The following is a 13,533-nucleotide window of genomic DNA, read 5'->3' on the forward strand; positions in this document are numbered from 1 at the left end:
CTGTCATTCATCCAGTTTCCTCATTTCCTGTCAGTAAACTTGCCGTTGTGCAATGGCCAACACACCCATCCAGTCCTTGTTCTTAGGGGCTGTGAATTGAAGGCACGACTACCAACTTTCCACAGGACATTGAGTATGAAGGTATGATAAAGGTTTATAATGGAGTACTGAATTTAATGTTTTAAACTTGACCTGTAGCCGCGTTTAGAACAACTTGGCAACTCGGAAATCTCCGACTTCAGTGCTTTTAAACAACTGAACTCAAACTCACTCAATGGGGGAAAAATCGATTTGAAGTCATCCAACGCTGACCTCTTGTTAGATCAGACGTCATGGTTTTTCCGTTTTCCTAGTTGTAGATAACCATCTGCGTTATTAAAACCGTGTTGCTTATAAATACGACTTAGTTTAGATGTAGTGAAATTGTTTCTCCACTTACTAGAGGGGGAATTGTATTACTTGAAAGACATGACACGCCATTCTTGTCTGCCAAGGGTCTGAGAAGGATGGCAACGCTGCTAGTCCTGTCAATCATCCTTTTGCTCCCAGCAATTTCTGAAGGTGAGTTCACATTTGATATTGTATTAAAGGGGCAATCAGTGATTGCAACTTTTTTTCCTTAACTTTCATATTGATATACCATTCATTATTGAAAACGTAAAAAAAACTGAACATGCTCTTCCATGATAGACTGACCGGGTGCAGGCTATAAACCCAAATTGACGACACCTGTTAAATCCACTTAAATGAATGTCGAACGGGAGGAGATGGGTTAAAGAAGGATTTTAAAGCCATGAGACATGGATTGTGTGTCTTCGCCATTCAGAGGGTGAATGGGCAAGCATTATTTTGTGTGAACCAGCCAGACGCACTGGTTTGTGTCAAGAACTGCGGCACTGCTGGGTTTTTCAAGCTCAAACGTTTCCTGTGTGTATCAAGAATGGTTCACCAGCCAATTTAACTGTGGGACGTATTGGAGTCAACACGGGCCGGCATCCCTGTGACACACCTTTGACAAGTATTCCATGCCCTGACGAATTGAGGTTGTCCTGAGGGCAAAAGGGGTGCAATTTATTATTAGGAACGTGTTCCTAATGTTTTGTACAGTGTATGAGCTTAGTTCAACTCTCGTACCATATCAGAACCCAAATATATGGTTGTTTAACTCCAATGTTTTGTAAACAATGCAATTGTAATCAAACACTTTATGTAGCATCAAAACGTGGTCAATACTATAATTTTTATATTGTAGATCGTCAGTCCCTACATCCATAGCTCTGTCTGCATTTGAATGGTTACAGATCTTCAGCCCCATCTCTCAGCTGTTTACCAGAATAGCAGTGGAATTACCACTTTGTTTGAATTGCATATTGAGTGGTTAGAAGGTGGGGCCCTGGGGTCATCGCTCATTTTCTGTTCACTTTAATGTGCTGAATGTTGGTCTTAGTGCAGACTTTTGTACTGTCATCTCCTCACTGTCATCTCTCAAGTTCTTTGCCATGGTTTGTTTATTACAAAGTTTCACATTTTGTTATCAACAGGACAATATGGACATAGATGTGAAGTTATCCCAAAAGACCCATACATTGAATTTGGCTCCAATATTAAGATTAAGTTCAAGAAGACATGCAACCAGACAATCTCAGACAGCCACGGCAAAATCTATTGGACGATCAACAACAAGAGCATAGATGAAAGCCTCTATGAAACCAACACCTCCTTTGCTGCGGTGACCATCTACAATCTATCCCTTCCAAAAGCAATAGTACAATGTCACAGCCATTTAACTCAGCAAGTCTTGGGTGGTACCATCATACAAACATACTGTACGTATCTACTTACATTGTTGGTGTGCGTTACTTTCAATACGTCAACGTTATTATCATGGCATCTGGGGAATGGATTTTACGAGAGAATAAATCATGTCCTTTAATTTTTTTCAACAGGGAAACCCAGAAACATATCATGTGTCACGTATATCTCACAACAAGATTTTACATGTCACTGGGAGCACAAGATCAAACCCACATCGAAAATAACATATACCGTTTATAGGAAATGGTGAGTTCTGACTCAAAACCTGGCTTCCTCTTAGTATAGCAGCGTAGACTGCAAGATTCCCTTGTCATATGGAATAACGCACAAAAGGAGTGCGCTATGTAGGGAATAAGGTGCCATTTGGGACGTATGAAAAATAAAAAGAGAGCCCCACAGTTCAAATGCAATAATTTAATAACCAACGTATCGACAGACAAGCTGTCTTCGTCAGGGTATGTAACCAAATGTCTTCCGTTTGGGACGTAACCAAAGTTAATGTTTTCTCGTCTCTTTTTGTGTAGGGAAAAAGGACAAGATGTATGGGAGAGTGATCATTGTAGTTCTGGAAGCATGTCATGCACTTTTAATAAGAGCCTGCCGATGCTAGCAAAGCTAAATTACATCACTGTGCGAGCTGAAAGCACCGTTTGGGAGACAATCTCGGACACACTAGAATTGGATCCTTGGGATACAGGTATGTAATCAGAACGCACAGCTTTGACTGTCTGGAGCAGTTTGCAATCAAATAATGATGTTTTATATACAGCACCAGTCTAAAGTTTGGACACACCTACTTATTCAAGGGTTTTTCTTTATTTTTTACTCTTTTCTACATTGTAGAATAATAGTGAAGAAATAAACTATGAAATAACACATGGGATCATGTAGTAACCCAAAAAGTGTTAAATACATTTAAATATATTTTAAATTCTTCAAAGAAGCCGCCCTTTGCCTTGATAACAGCTTTGCGCACTCTTAGCATTCTCTTAACCAGCTTCACCTGGAATGCTTTTCCAACAGACTTGAAGGAGTTCCCACATATGCTGAGCAGTTGCTGCTATTCCTTCAATCTGCAGTCCAACTCATCCCAAACCATCTCAATTGGGTTGAGGTCGGGTGATTGGGGAGGCCAGGTAATCTGATACAGCACTCATCACTCTCCTTCTTGGTCAAATAGCCCTTACACAGCCTGGAGGTGTGTTGGGTCACTGTCCTGTTGAAAAACAAATGATAGTCTCACTAAGCGCAAACCAGATGGGATGGCGTATCGCTGCAGAATGCTGTAGTAGCCATGCTGGTTGTGTGCCTTGAATTATAAATAAATCACCGCCAGTGTCACCAGCAATGCACCATCACACCTCCTCTTCCATGCTTCATGGTGGGAACCACACATGCGTAGATCATCCGTTCACCTACTCTGCGTCTCACAAACAAACGGCGGTTTGGACCAAAAATCTCATAGTTGGACTCATCAGCCCAAACGACAGATTTCCACCGCTCTAATGTCAATTGCTCGTGTTTCTTGGCCCAAGCAAGTCTCTTCTTCTTATTGGTGTCCTTTAGTAGTGGTTTCTTTGCAGCAATTCAACCATGAAGGCCTGATTTACGCTGTCTCCTCTGAAAAGTTGATGTTGATATGTGTCTATTACTTGAACTCTTTGAAGTATTTATTTGGGCTGCAATTTCTGAGGCTGGTAACTCCAATGAACTTATCCTCTGCAGCAGAGGTAACTCTGGGTTTTCCTTTCCTGCGGCGGTCCTCATGAGAGCTAGTTTTATGGTTTTTACGACTGCACTTGAAGAAACGTTCAAAGTTCTTAAAACTTTCTGGATTGAGTGACCTTCATGTCTTAAAGTAATGATGGACTGTTGTTTCTCTTTGCTTATTTGAGCTGTTCTTGCCATAATATGGACTTGGTCTTTTACCAAATAGGGCCATCTTCTGTATATCTTGTCACAACACAACTGATTGGCTCAAACGCATTAAGAAGGAAAGATATTCCACAACTTAACTTTTAAAAGGCACACCTGTTCATTGAAATGCATTTAAGGTGACTACCTCTTGAAGCTGGTTGAGAGAATGCCAAGAGTGTGCAAAGCTTTCATCAAGGCAAAGGGTGGCTACTTTGAAGAATCTCAAATTTAAAATATATTTTGATTTGTTGGACACTTGTTATGTTACTACATGATTCCATATGTGTTATTTCATAGTTTTGATGTCTTCACTATTATTCTACAATGTAGAAAATAGTAAAAATATGGAATGACTAGGTGTATCCAAACTTTTGACTGGCACTGTAAGTTAGTTGTGTGTGTATACACCGTTCAAAGCAAATTAAATGACCAGTCATACCAGTGGACAATTGGATTGTCGTCCATCGTAAAGCTCAATATCCTTACACCAGTATTTCTTGTTTATCTATTGTATTGTTTGTGTAATTGAGTTCTGACATTACTCGCCCAACCTGACATTACTCGCCCAACCTGACATTACTCGCCCAACCTGACATTACTCGCCCCAACCTGACATTACACGCCCAACCTGACATTACTCGCCCAACCTGACATTACTCGCCCAACCTGACATTACACGCCCAACCTGACATTACTCGCCCAACCTGACATTACTCGCCCAACCTGACATTACACGCCCAACCTGACATTACTCGCCCAACCTGACATTACACGCCCAACCTGACATTACACGCCCAACCTGACATTACACGCCCAACCTGACATTACTCGCCCAACCTGACATTACACGCCCAACCTGACATTACTCGCCCAACCTGACATTACACGCCCAACCTGACATTACTCGCCCAACCTGACATTACACGCCCAACCTGACATTACTCGCCCAACCTGACATTACTCGCCCAACCTGACATTACTCGCCCAACCTGACATTACACGCCCAACCTGACATTACACGCCCAACCTGACATTACAAGCCCAACCTGACATTACTCGCCCAACCTGACATTACTCTGACATTACTCGCCCAACCTGACATTACTCTGACATTACTCGCCCAACCTGACATTACTCGCCCAACCTGACATTACTCGCCCAACCTGACATTACTCGCCCAACCTGACATTACTCGCCCAACCTGACATTACTAACCCTGTTTTTCAAGTGAAAATTGACCCTCCAAAGAATGTGCGGGTGGTTCCTCTCCCTGCTCATCTAAGGGTTGAATGGGAAAGACCAGGAGGCACAGAATTTATTAGCCTGGTCATACACTGTCAAGTCAAATATGCCAAGGTACACCGCTCATTTGTTCAATGTTACATTGTCTGTGATTTGTTTGTTGCTTAGTGCAATGTGCTATTTTCCCAGACTAGTTGAAGTTAACGTGACAGTTTTTTTTTTTGCCACTCATATCTTTGTTTCTTCTCCCTGTGTAAATGTCCAGCATGTAATGGATACATTTATGAACACAGTGGCCATGACAGCCTCTGTCACTTCTGTTGAAGTGGAGCCATGCACCAACCATACAGTGTCTGTCCGCTGTGCTTTAGACAAGGCCCCCTGGAGTGAATGGAGCAGGCAGGAGACAGTTCTCTCCTCTCTCAACGGTAAGAAAACATAAAGCCCCAGTAAATCACAATCGCTATACAGGTTTCCAGGAGAAGTAAAAAATAAAAAAATCTACCCTTTCAGAAGGCATGTTTGAGATGATAGGTATGTGTCTCAGAGTACTGATGTACGATCAGCTCCCCCTTGTCCATGTAATCTTATTAATTATGCTCTAAAAGGCTAAATGTGATCTAGGATCAGCTCTCCTACTCTGAGAGGCTATGATGTCTCTACCGTCTGTTTTGTTTTTCACCGTTAACATTTTGAGGTTGTTCTAGACATGAATTTGAATGCACATATTTTGCTGTGCTTGAAGAATGAGGCGTTAGACCTTGATTGAATAGCACGCACGATCTGTGTGTTTGTCATGTACCCTTATCAAACGTTATCATGTTACGTTTTTTTGCTGTAAGCTTCCTCACATTGTAATCTGGCATGGTTTGATAGAGTTAAGCAATGTGGCTGAAACAATTTCACCAACCCAGTTGTCTCATTCGATGATAAATAATAGGAAGGACGCATTTTGAAAGTATTTGAAACCGAGCTGTGGTCTGTGTCTAGTTGGAGGCGTAGGGTTTGTGAAATGGATTGTGGTGAGAAGCATTGTGAACTAATCACCCATGATGTTTTCTGGACCACATCAGTCAGCCACAGTATGCTTTCAGTTGGTCTTAATATTAAATGCTATGTTTCAGTTTCAGTCTTAGTATTGAATGTTACTACACATTCTTTGACAGTACATCACAAAATGACTTGTAACATTGTGAGGCTTTTTGAAAGAGGCCTACATTTAAATTGGAACATGTGTTTATTATAACTAGGCTAAACTCTGTCTGAACTCTATTATTTCTGTGTCAACAGTGAGCACAGTGCAGTTGGACCTGTGGAGGAAGATGGCTGCACCAGACAACACTGGGACTAGAACAGTGCACCTGATGTGGAAGGTAGGGAGCCTATGGAAGGAAGCTTATGTATAGCACTTTACATAATCAACATTATAAACTGGGTGGTAGCCGTGACAGCCGTGGTATAACTAAGCAATAAGGAACGAGGGGGTGTGGTATATGGCCAATATTCCACGGCTAAGGGCTGTTCACAGGCACGACACAAGGCGGAGTGCTAGGACACAGCCCTTAGCCGTGATTGGCTCTATATCACAAACCCCAGTGGTGCCTTATTGCAATTATAAACTGGTTACCAACGTAATTAGAGCAGTAAAAATAAATGTTTTGTCATACCCGTGGTATACTACCATGGTTCCCAGCCAATCAGCATTCAGGCTCGAACCACCCAGTTTATAATATTTCGTATACCACAGATGCTCTAATTACATTGGTAACCAGTTTATAACAGCAATAAGGGACCTTTGGGGTTTGTGGTATACGGCCAATATAGCACGACTAAGGGCTGTATCCAGGACTCCGTGTTGCATCGTGCATAAGAACAGTCCTTAGCCGTGTTATATTGGTGATATACCACAGCCCCTCTGGCCTTATTGCTTAAATAGGCATTGTTCTGGTTCTGTATTGGTTAGTCACTACCAAGGGTCTCCAGCTCTGGTCCTGGGTAGCTACAGTGTACCCGGGCTGTTGTTCCAGCCCACAACCAAAACACATCTGATTCTACAAATAAAAATATCCTTGAAACCTTGAAGCAGGTGTGTTAGTGGTGGGTTGAAACTACAACCTTCTCACCCAGTATCTCCGCAGCACCACAGTTGGAGACCCTTGGTCTAAAGCCTTTCAAAGCTGTATAACTCTACCAAAAGTTTCCTTACTCAAAACTAGGGTTGCAAAACTACTGCCAATTTGACAAAAAGTTTACGATTTCTTTGTTGTTGTAATTTTGGTCATTAACAGATCTATGTATGGTACCTTTGGTAATTTATACTTTAAATGATGTATTCATCTATAGTATACATGTTTTCTATCTTGTCCATTGATTTCTAGTGGATAGACCATATGGTTCTAGAGGATATAGCCTAGTGAATGAAAAACGCATCTAATCAACATTAGCGTTATTTTCAATTAACTCTGCAACTCTTCCAAATGGACTTTTTCCATAATTGCCACCAGTTTGACACCAAAACATTTACAACAAAGACATAATACTTTTGTATTTTATTTATTTAACCTTTATTTAACTAGGTAAGTTTAATTAAGAACAAATTCTTATTTACAATAAAGAAAAGTGTGTAAATAATATAAACAAAGGAAATCTCATGTTGAAACCCTCATATTTGGGCTCCCAAGTGGTGCAGTGGTCTAAGGCACTGCATCTGTGGTGCAAGAGGTGTCACTACAGTCCCTGGTTCGAATCCAGGCTGAAAAAATGAAAAACCAATGGTATTCACCAAAGTGCCAGAGGTCATTACAGACAGCTGTGATAATCTGAAGTACCCAAAAAGGCCACTAGATGTCATGTGATCAATTTCTTGAGAAACAGGAAAAAGATACAATCAGATGGAAATGTATTTTCAAGTTGAGCTTTCAGTCAACCTGATGAAGGTCAACTGACTGAAAGCTCAGCTACAATTAAATACATTTGCATCTGACAGGAAGTGTGCAGAGACTTGTTCCTGTTTCCTGTGTGACGTATTTTCTAACTTCCTCTTTTCTACTTTGTACAGAGCATCTCCCCTGCATGCAAGGCCATCGATGGATACAGGCTGACGTACATGGCTGATGAAAAGCACATACCTGACAGACATTTGGACACTGTTGTGGATAAGGCTTCTATCACTGTGGACCAGCGGGCATACAGAGTCACTCTCGCTGCCTATCGCGGTGACACCACATTTTCTGAACAGTCAATCTATGTACCGGCCGTGGGACAAAGTTAGTTGCTAAATTTGACACACATTCAATATGATTTGCCAGTTATCCTATTTAGTTTCATGTGACTCATTGTAAAGCTATTAGCTAGCCGATATGAGTCATATCTATCATGATATATCTATCTGTCTCGTAGTATAAATGTATCTCACTAGTCTTTATAATACAGACACTACTGCCACACTAAACTCAATGTTTCAACAAAAGCCTCTAACAATTTTAAACTACTAAACTTCTTCTACTTTCATTAAAATACTTATGAACAGCTGAAGAAAGGCACAGTTTTCCTGTAGAAAAAGTAGCTGTCCTCGTTTGTTATTTACACTAAGTGTTATTTAGAAGTGGTTTTAAGCCTCTGTGTACTACAGTGTCACATTCATATGAGTTTATATGTGTCAGGTCTCCCCCAGGTTAGGGGCGCCCAGGCCTCTGCCCATAACGGTGACATCCAGGTCAGCTGGGCTGTTCCTCCTCTCTACCCTGTCCACGGCTACATCATAGACTGGACCACCGATGGAGATACATACACCTGGCTACAGAGCCAAGACACTCACATCACATTGACTGGTGAGCTTGGATTCTAAAGAATGGATGGACGGATGGACGGGTGGGTTAATGGGTGGATGCATAGTTGGATCCTGATTATGTAACTTTATGTAACTTTACATTGACATTGGAGTGCTTGACATGACTCGATGTTTGAGTTTCATTTTCTACTGTGGTCATTAGGAATTATTTTAATTGTTTTGCTGTTGTTTCTCTATGGGTTTGAATAGACTCATACAATGTGCGTTAGATGAAGATCCATTGATCTTATCATTGATGTGATTAGGTGAAAGATAAACAGAAAGATTTTAGATGGATCAAAAATCTAGTCAATGTTTATTGGTTGAGTACACAGATTTGCAGATGTTATCACAGGTCCAGCGAAATGCTTGTATTTCTAGCTCCAATTAGGTATTACACCTATGAATATTTCTGTTTTTATATGATGAACCATGACTAGAATACATTATATACCTATAAAGTGGGTAAAACAGTATGTAAACATTATTACATCAACTGGTAATATTGTGTGTATACACCCCAGATTAAATGAGCACCACTCCACCTGTTATCCCAGTAAACAATTGGAGGAATCTACTTTGGGATGTTTTCATTTTCTCCCTCCCTCTCATAGGCCTGCAGCCTTTTAAACTGTACAACATCACAGTAACTCCACTCTACGATGACAAGACAGGACTCGAAAAAGTCATTCAGATCTGCTCAACGCGAAGAGGTACCGTTCAGTTTCTTCTCTTTCTATTGGTCCTTTAGGGTAATGGCTATGTATCTTCATATTCTTATTTATTCAAATTATTTCAATGTTTTAATTGTATCTGTCCCAAATAAATGGATTACTAAATCATATTTTCTTGACCAACTCAGCTCCAGGGAATATCTCCTCCACTGATGTACATGTTCAAGACAAAAGCGCTCAGGTCAACTGGACTGCTGTGCCTCAGAGCCAATGTAGCGGTGTTGTCGTCAACTACACTGTGTTCTACAAGACGGAAACACAACCAGAGCTGAGTAAGTCTCCTGAAACATTTTTTAAACTTTGTTATAACGGCATGTCAACTGTACCGAGTGTCATTTCCTGTTGTTTTTCCTCCCCTCTTAGATGTGACAGTAAATAGCTTGAAACGGGGAGTGACTTTGGAGCCTCTCCAACCAGACACCAGATACAGTGTCCATGTCATGGCCAGCGCTGTTACTGGGGCAACCAATAGCAGCGTCATTCACTTCACAACGAGCAGATACGGTAAGGTCATGTCTGTAGGCTTCACCCACCATCTGATAGTAACTCATGGTAACACAGATTGACACTTTAAAAGTCTCTTTATGGTGCTACATATTCATTCCATGTATCCACTTTGAAGCACAGGGTTATAGTAGCAACATTTCTAACCATAGAATTACAGGTACTAGAACGGACATTCAAGTCAATCTTCCGTGCAGGCTGGACCTGCGGCCATCTTGCGTGCACTCGTCTGTACCAGTGGTTTTAATTCTGTGGTTCTCTGACATATTCTAACAAAGCATTTTGCCCCATGCATACACTACCGCTCAATTGTCCAAAAACAGTATTTGCTGTTGTATTCCTTCATCATAACGTCTCTGTGTCTGTCCCATCAGGCAGGACCTTCATCATAACGTCTCTGTGTCTGTCCCATCAGGCAGGACCTTCATCATAACGTCTCTGTGTCTGTCCCATCAGGCAGGACCTTCATCATAACGTCTCTGTGTCTGTCCCATCAGGCAGGACCTTCATCATAACGTCTCTGTGTCTGTCCCATCAGGCAGGACCTTCATCATAACGTCTCTGTGTCTGTCCCATCAGGCAGGACCTTCATCATAACGTCTCTGTGTCTGTCCCATCAGGCAGGACCTTCATCATAACGTCTCTGTGTCTGTCCCATCAGGCAGGACCTTCATCATAACGTCTCTGTGTCTGTCCCATCAGGCAGGACCTTCATCATAACGTCTCTGTGTCTGTCCCATCAGGCAGGACCTTCATCATAACGTCTCTGTGTCTGTCCCATCAGGCAGGACCTTCATCATAACGTCTCTGTGTCTGTCCCATCAGGCAGGACCTTCATCATAATGTCCTGTGTCTTCGGTGGTTTCGGCGTCATCATCGTCCTAGTCACTGGACTCTTCTGCGTCATTCAGTATGTTCTGCCGTAGATCTCAGAACCTTTTTAAAGCTACAGATATTTTTCCCTGTACATGTCCAGACAGTAAATGCTTGTGTTCCAAATGGCTCCCTAATTTAGTGCACTGCCCATCACTCACTTCAAGTCAATTATGTCAGACAAGTCAGATGATTGGATGTTCTATGTAACACTGGTTAACTGATCTCTAGGTGGAAAAGATTTAAGGGGAAGATGGTGCCGAACCCCGGTCTCAGCTCCCTGGAATTCTGGTCTTCACAGGATTGTCATAAGGTAAACATGATCATCTTTTTATATTGTATCAATCTATCAAATTTATTTATAAAGCCCTTTTTACATCAGCCGATGTCACAAAGTTCTACACAGAAACACAGCCTAAAACCCCAAACCCCAAACACATTCCATTTAGCCCTATCCTATAGTATAGACAATGGATACTGTATTGAACATGTCCTTCCATTTCACTAGTCTGAAGAAAAGGGATATGATATACATTTCATTCTTTACATTTCAACACACATCTTTCACTTGATGACTATTACTTATGGATTAAACTGTTCATGTTCCAATTGGCTCATTCAACCCCCTTCCTCTCTCCCCTGTAACTAGTCCCCATGTTCTCAGTCAACATACCTGGTGAAATAAATAACATGTTGGTCTTCATGTTGGCTCAATAGGCTGCAGTTTCCATCATCCCTACTGTCTTCACCATTCCTTTTTGGAAATATGTCCTTGTCACCCCGCAGATCCAACCCTTTAACAACCTGTCTGAACTCGAGACCTTCTGTGAGATGATCTACCCCTGCGAGGTGAACACCATAACGGACGACATCATGGGGTCAACCTCTACAGAAGACAAGGACATACAGGACATGGCCAAAGAGACAGTCTGTGACCAGACAGAGAGATTGAGCTCTGGCTTCGGTAGCAGGACCTTCTGTGACAGCCAACCCAGAGAGGAGAGCAGTAACCTGGGCCTGGCACCAACCTGCCTCCCTTTACTGGCTCAACAAGATGGAGAAATCAACCTGCTGGAGTCAACCACCAGTGAGGACTCATCATCAGAGCCAGCAGACCTCCAGGCCTCCGAGAGCTGTCCCGTCAACCCCTACAGGCTGCAGACGCCAGGGGAATGCCCTGTGAGGTTGGGGGGAGGCGAGGCGACGTCGGGCGCCACAGAGGAGAGTAGGAGCCTGTTGGACACGCAGCAGCATAGCAGCACAGTTCCTCTCACTTCATACGTCACTCTGGACATGTTTGAACACAGGGGGAAGGAAAGTAAACAGACATAAACACCCTCCTGAATCCAGTGGACTTCTCAGTCTTTCCTGTATCTTTATTCATTCAGTTATGTCTCATATAGGCTATTGTGTTTTTGTGTTAGTGGTACTTTGAAATATCCATTTTGTAATTATACTTGTGACAATTTGTACAGTATGTGTATTTGTAGATTGTAAAGGTGGATAGATATCAGTTCTTTAAATTTGACTCATAAATATCAATCTATACTGTTGTATGTGGTAGACTATATCTCATCAAATCTTTTAGTTTCTTGTCGTTGAGAAGCACTGCTGTTGGTACAACTTAAGCGCTTCCCCTTCCCGTTACCAGTATGCTGTTTGGTTTGGGGGGAGGGGTGTTGCAGCACAATTTCCTGAGAACAGAAAGCGAGTGTGCCAAGATGGAAAATACTTCAGTAACAGGGTCACAGCGAGGCTTCATGTCTCCGAGTTACTGGCTGGGTGGTAGCCTAGCAGTTAAGAAGTTGGGCAAGTAACTAAAAGTTTGCTGGTTCAAATCCCAGAGCCGACTAGGTAAAATCTGTGGATGTGCCCTTGAGCAAGGCACTTAACCCTAATTGCTCCTGTAAGTTGTTCTGGATAAGAGCGTCTGCTAAATGACTAAAATGTAAATGGTTGCGTCCCAAATTACACCCTATTCCATATAAAATACATTACTTTTGACTAGGGCTCGCAAGTCTCTGGTCAGAAGTAGTGCTCTATATAATTATTAGGGTGCAATGTGGGACGCAGCCAGTGACTAGAGAGACATGAAGCCCATCCTTGATTTGACCCTGTACTGCTCTTTATAAAAATATCATTCACTAAGTCATGGGATAGAAAAAACCAAATCACTCCAAGTCTATGATCTGCCTGATGACATATTGTTGAATAATAACTTATTAAAAAAAATATGTTAGAAATGGGAGCCAAGCAAAATCACATGTTTAGTCTCTGACTAATATATTCTGTTCTGTTAATGTTGAATGTCTCACTGAATGTAAAGCACTCTTCACTTTGTAAAATGATGCAGACAGAAGAGGGAGGCATTTCATTTGTTTTTCATAACAATTTAACAAAGTAACAAATTATACATAAACTTTTCAGTATACACTGAGTGTAAAAAACATTAGGAAGACCTTTCTAATATTGAGTTGCACCCCCTTTTGCCCTCAGAACAGCCTCAGTTCCCCAGGGATGCTGTCCCATGTTGACTCCAATGCTTCCCACAGATGTCAAGTTGACTGGACATCCTTTGGGTAGTGGACCATTCTTGATACACATGTTGAGTGTGAAAAA

General features: G+C 41.8%; 1 protein-coding gene across 3 annotated transcripts; it reads left to right on the forward strand.

Annotated features, from left to right (window-relative positions):
• Positions 1-13: 13 nt before the first annotated feature.
• On the forward strand, positions 14-13,162 carry il31r (Interleukin-31 receptor A). Of its 3 annotated transcripts, none has more exons than XM_045690148.2 (16): positions 14-141; positions 495-561; positions 1,542-1,826; positions 1,947-2,061; positions 2,340-2,512; positions 2,839-2,951; positions 5,240-5,402; positions 6,265-6,347; positions 8,033-8,240; positions 8,637-8,804; positions 9,418-9,516; positions 9,666-9,809; positions 9,901-10,041; positions 10,867-10,951; positions 11,146-11,227; positions 11,701-13,162. In XM_045690148.2, the coding sequence occupies exons 1-16, from the start codon at positions 136-138 to the stop codon at positions 12,244-12,246; spliced, it is 2,478 nt and encodes an 825-aa protein (XP_045546104.1). In that variant the 5' UTR covers positions 14-135; the 3' UTR covers positions 12,247-13,162.
• Positions 13,163-13,533: the final 371 nt, after the last annotated feature.

This window comes from Salmo salar, chromosome 01 (genome assembly GCF_965601325.2).
Source record: "Salmo salar chromosome 01, fSalSal1, whole genome shotgun sequence".
In the NCBI taxonomy this organism is placed as follows: domain Eukaryota; kingdom Metazoa; phylum Chordata; class Actinopteri; order Salmoniformes; family Salmonidae; genus Salmo; species Salmo salar.

What these genes read in the sequence shown, in the direction of transcription:
- il31r (XM_045690148.2), top strand. An exon ending in CACTCACATCACATTGACTG is followed by an intron (nt 8,805 to 9,417) that starts GTGAGCTTGGAT and finishes TCCCTCTCATAG; the next exon opens with GCCTGCAGCCTTTTAAACTG. An exon ending in GGACTCTTCTGCGTCATTCA is followed by an intron (nt 10,952 to 11,145) that starts GTATGTTCTGCC and finishes ACTGATCTCTAG; the next exon opens with GTGGAAAAGATTTAAGGGGA.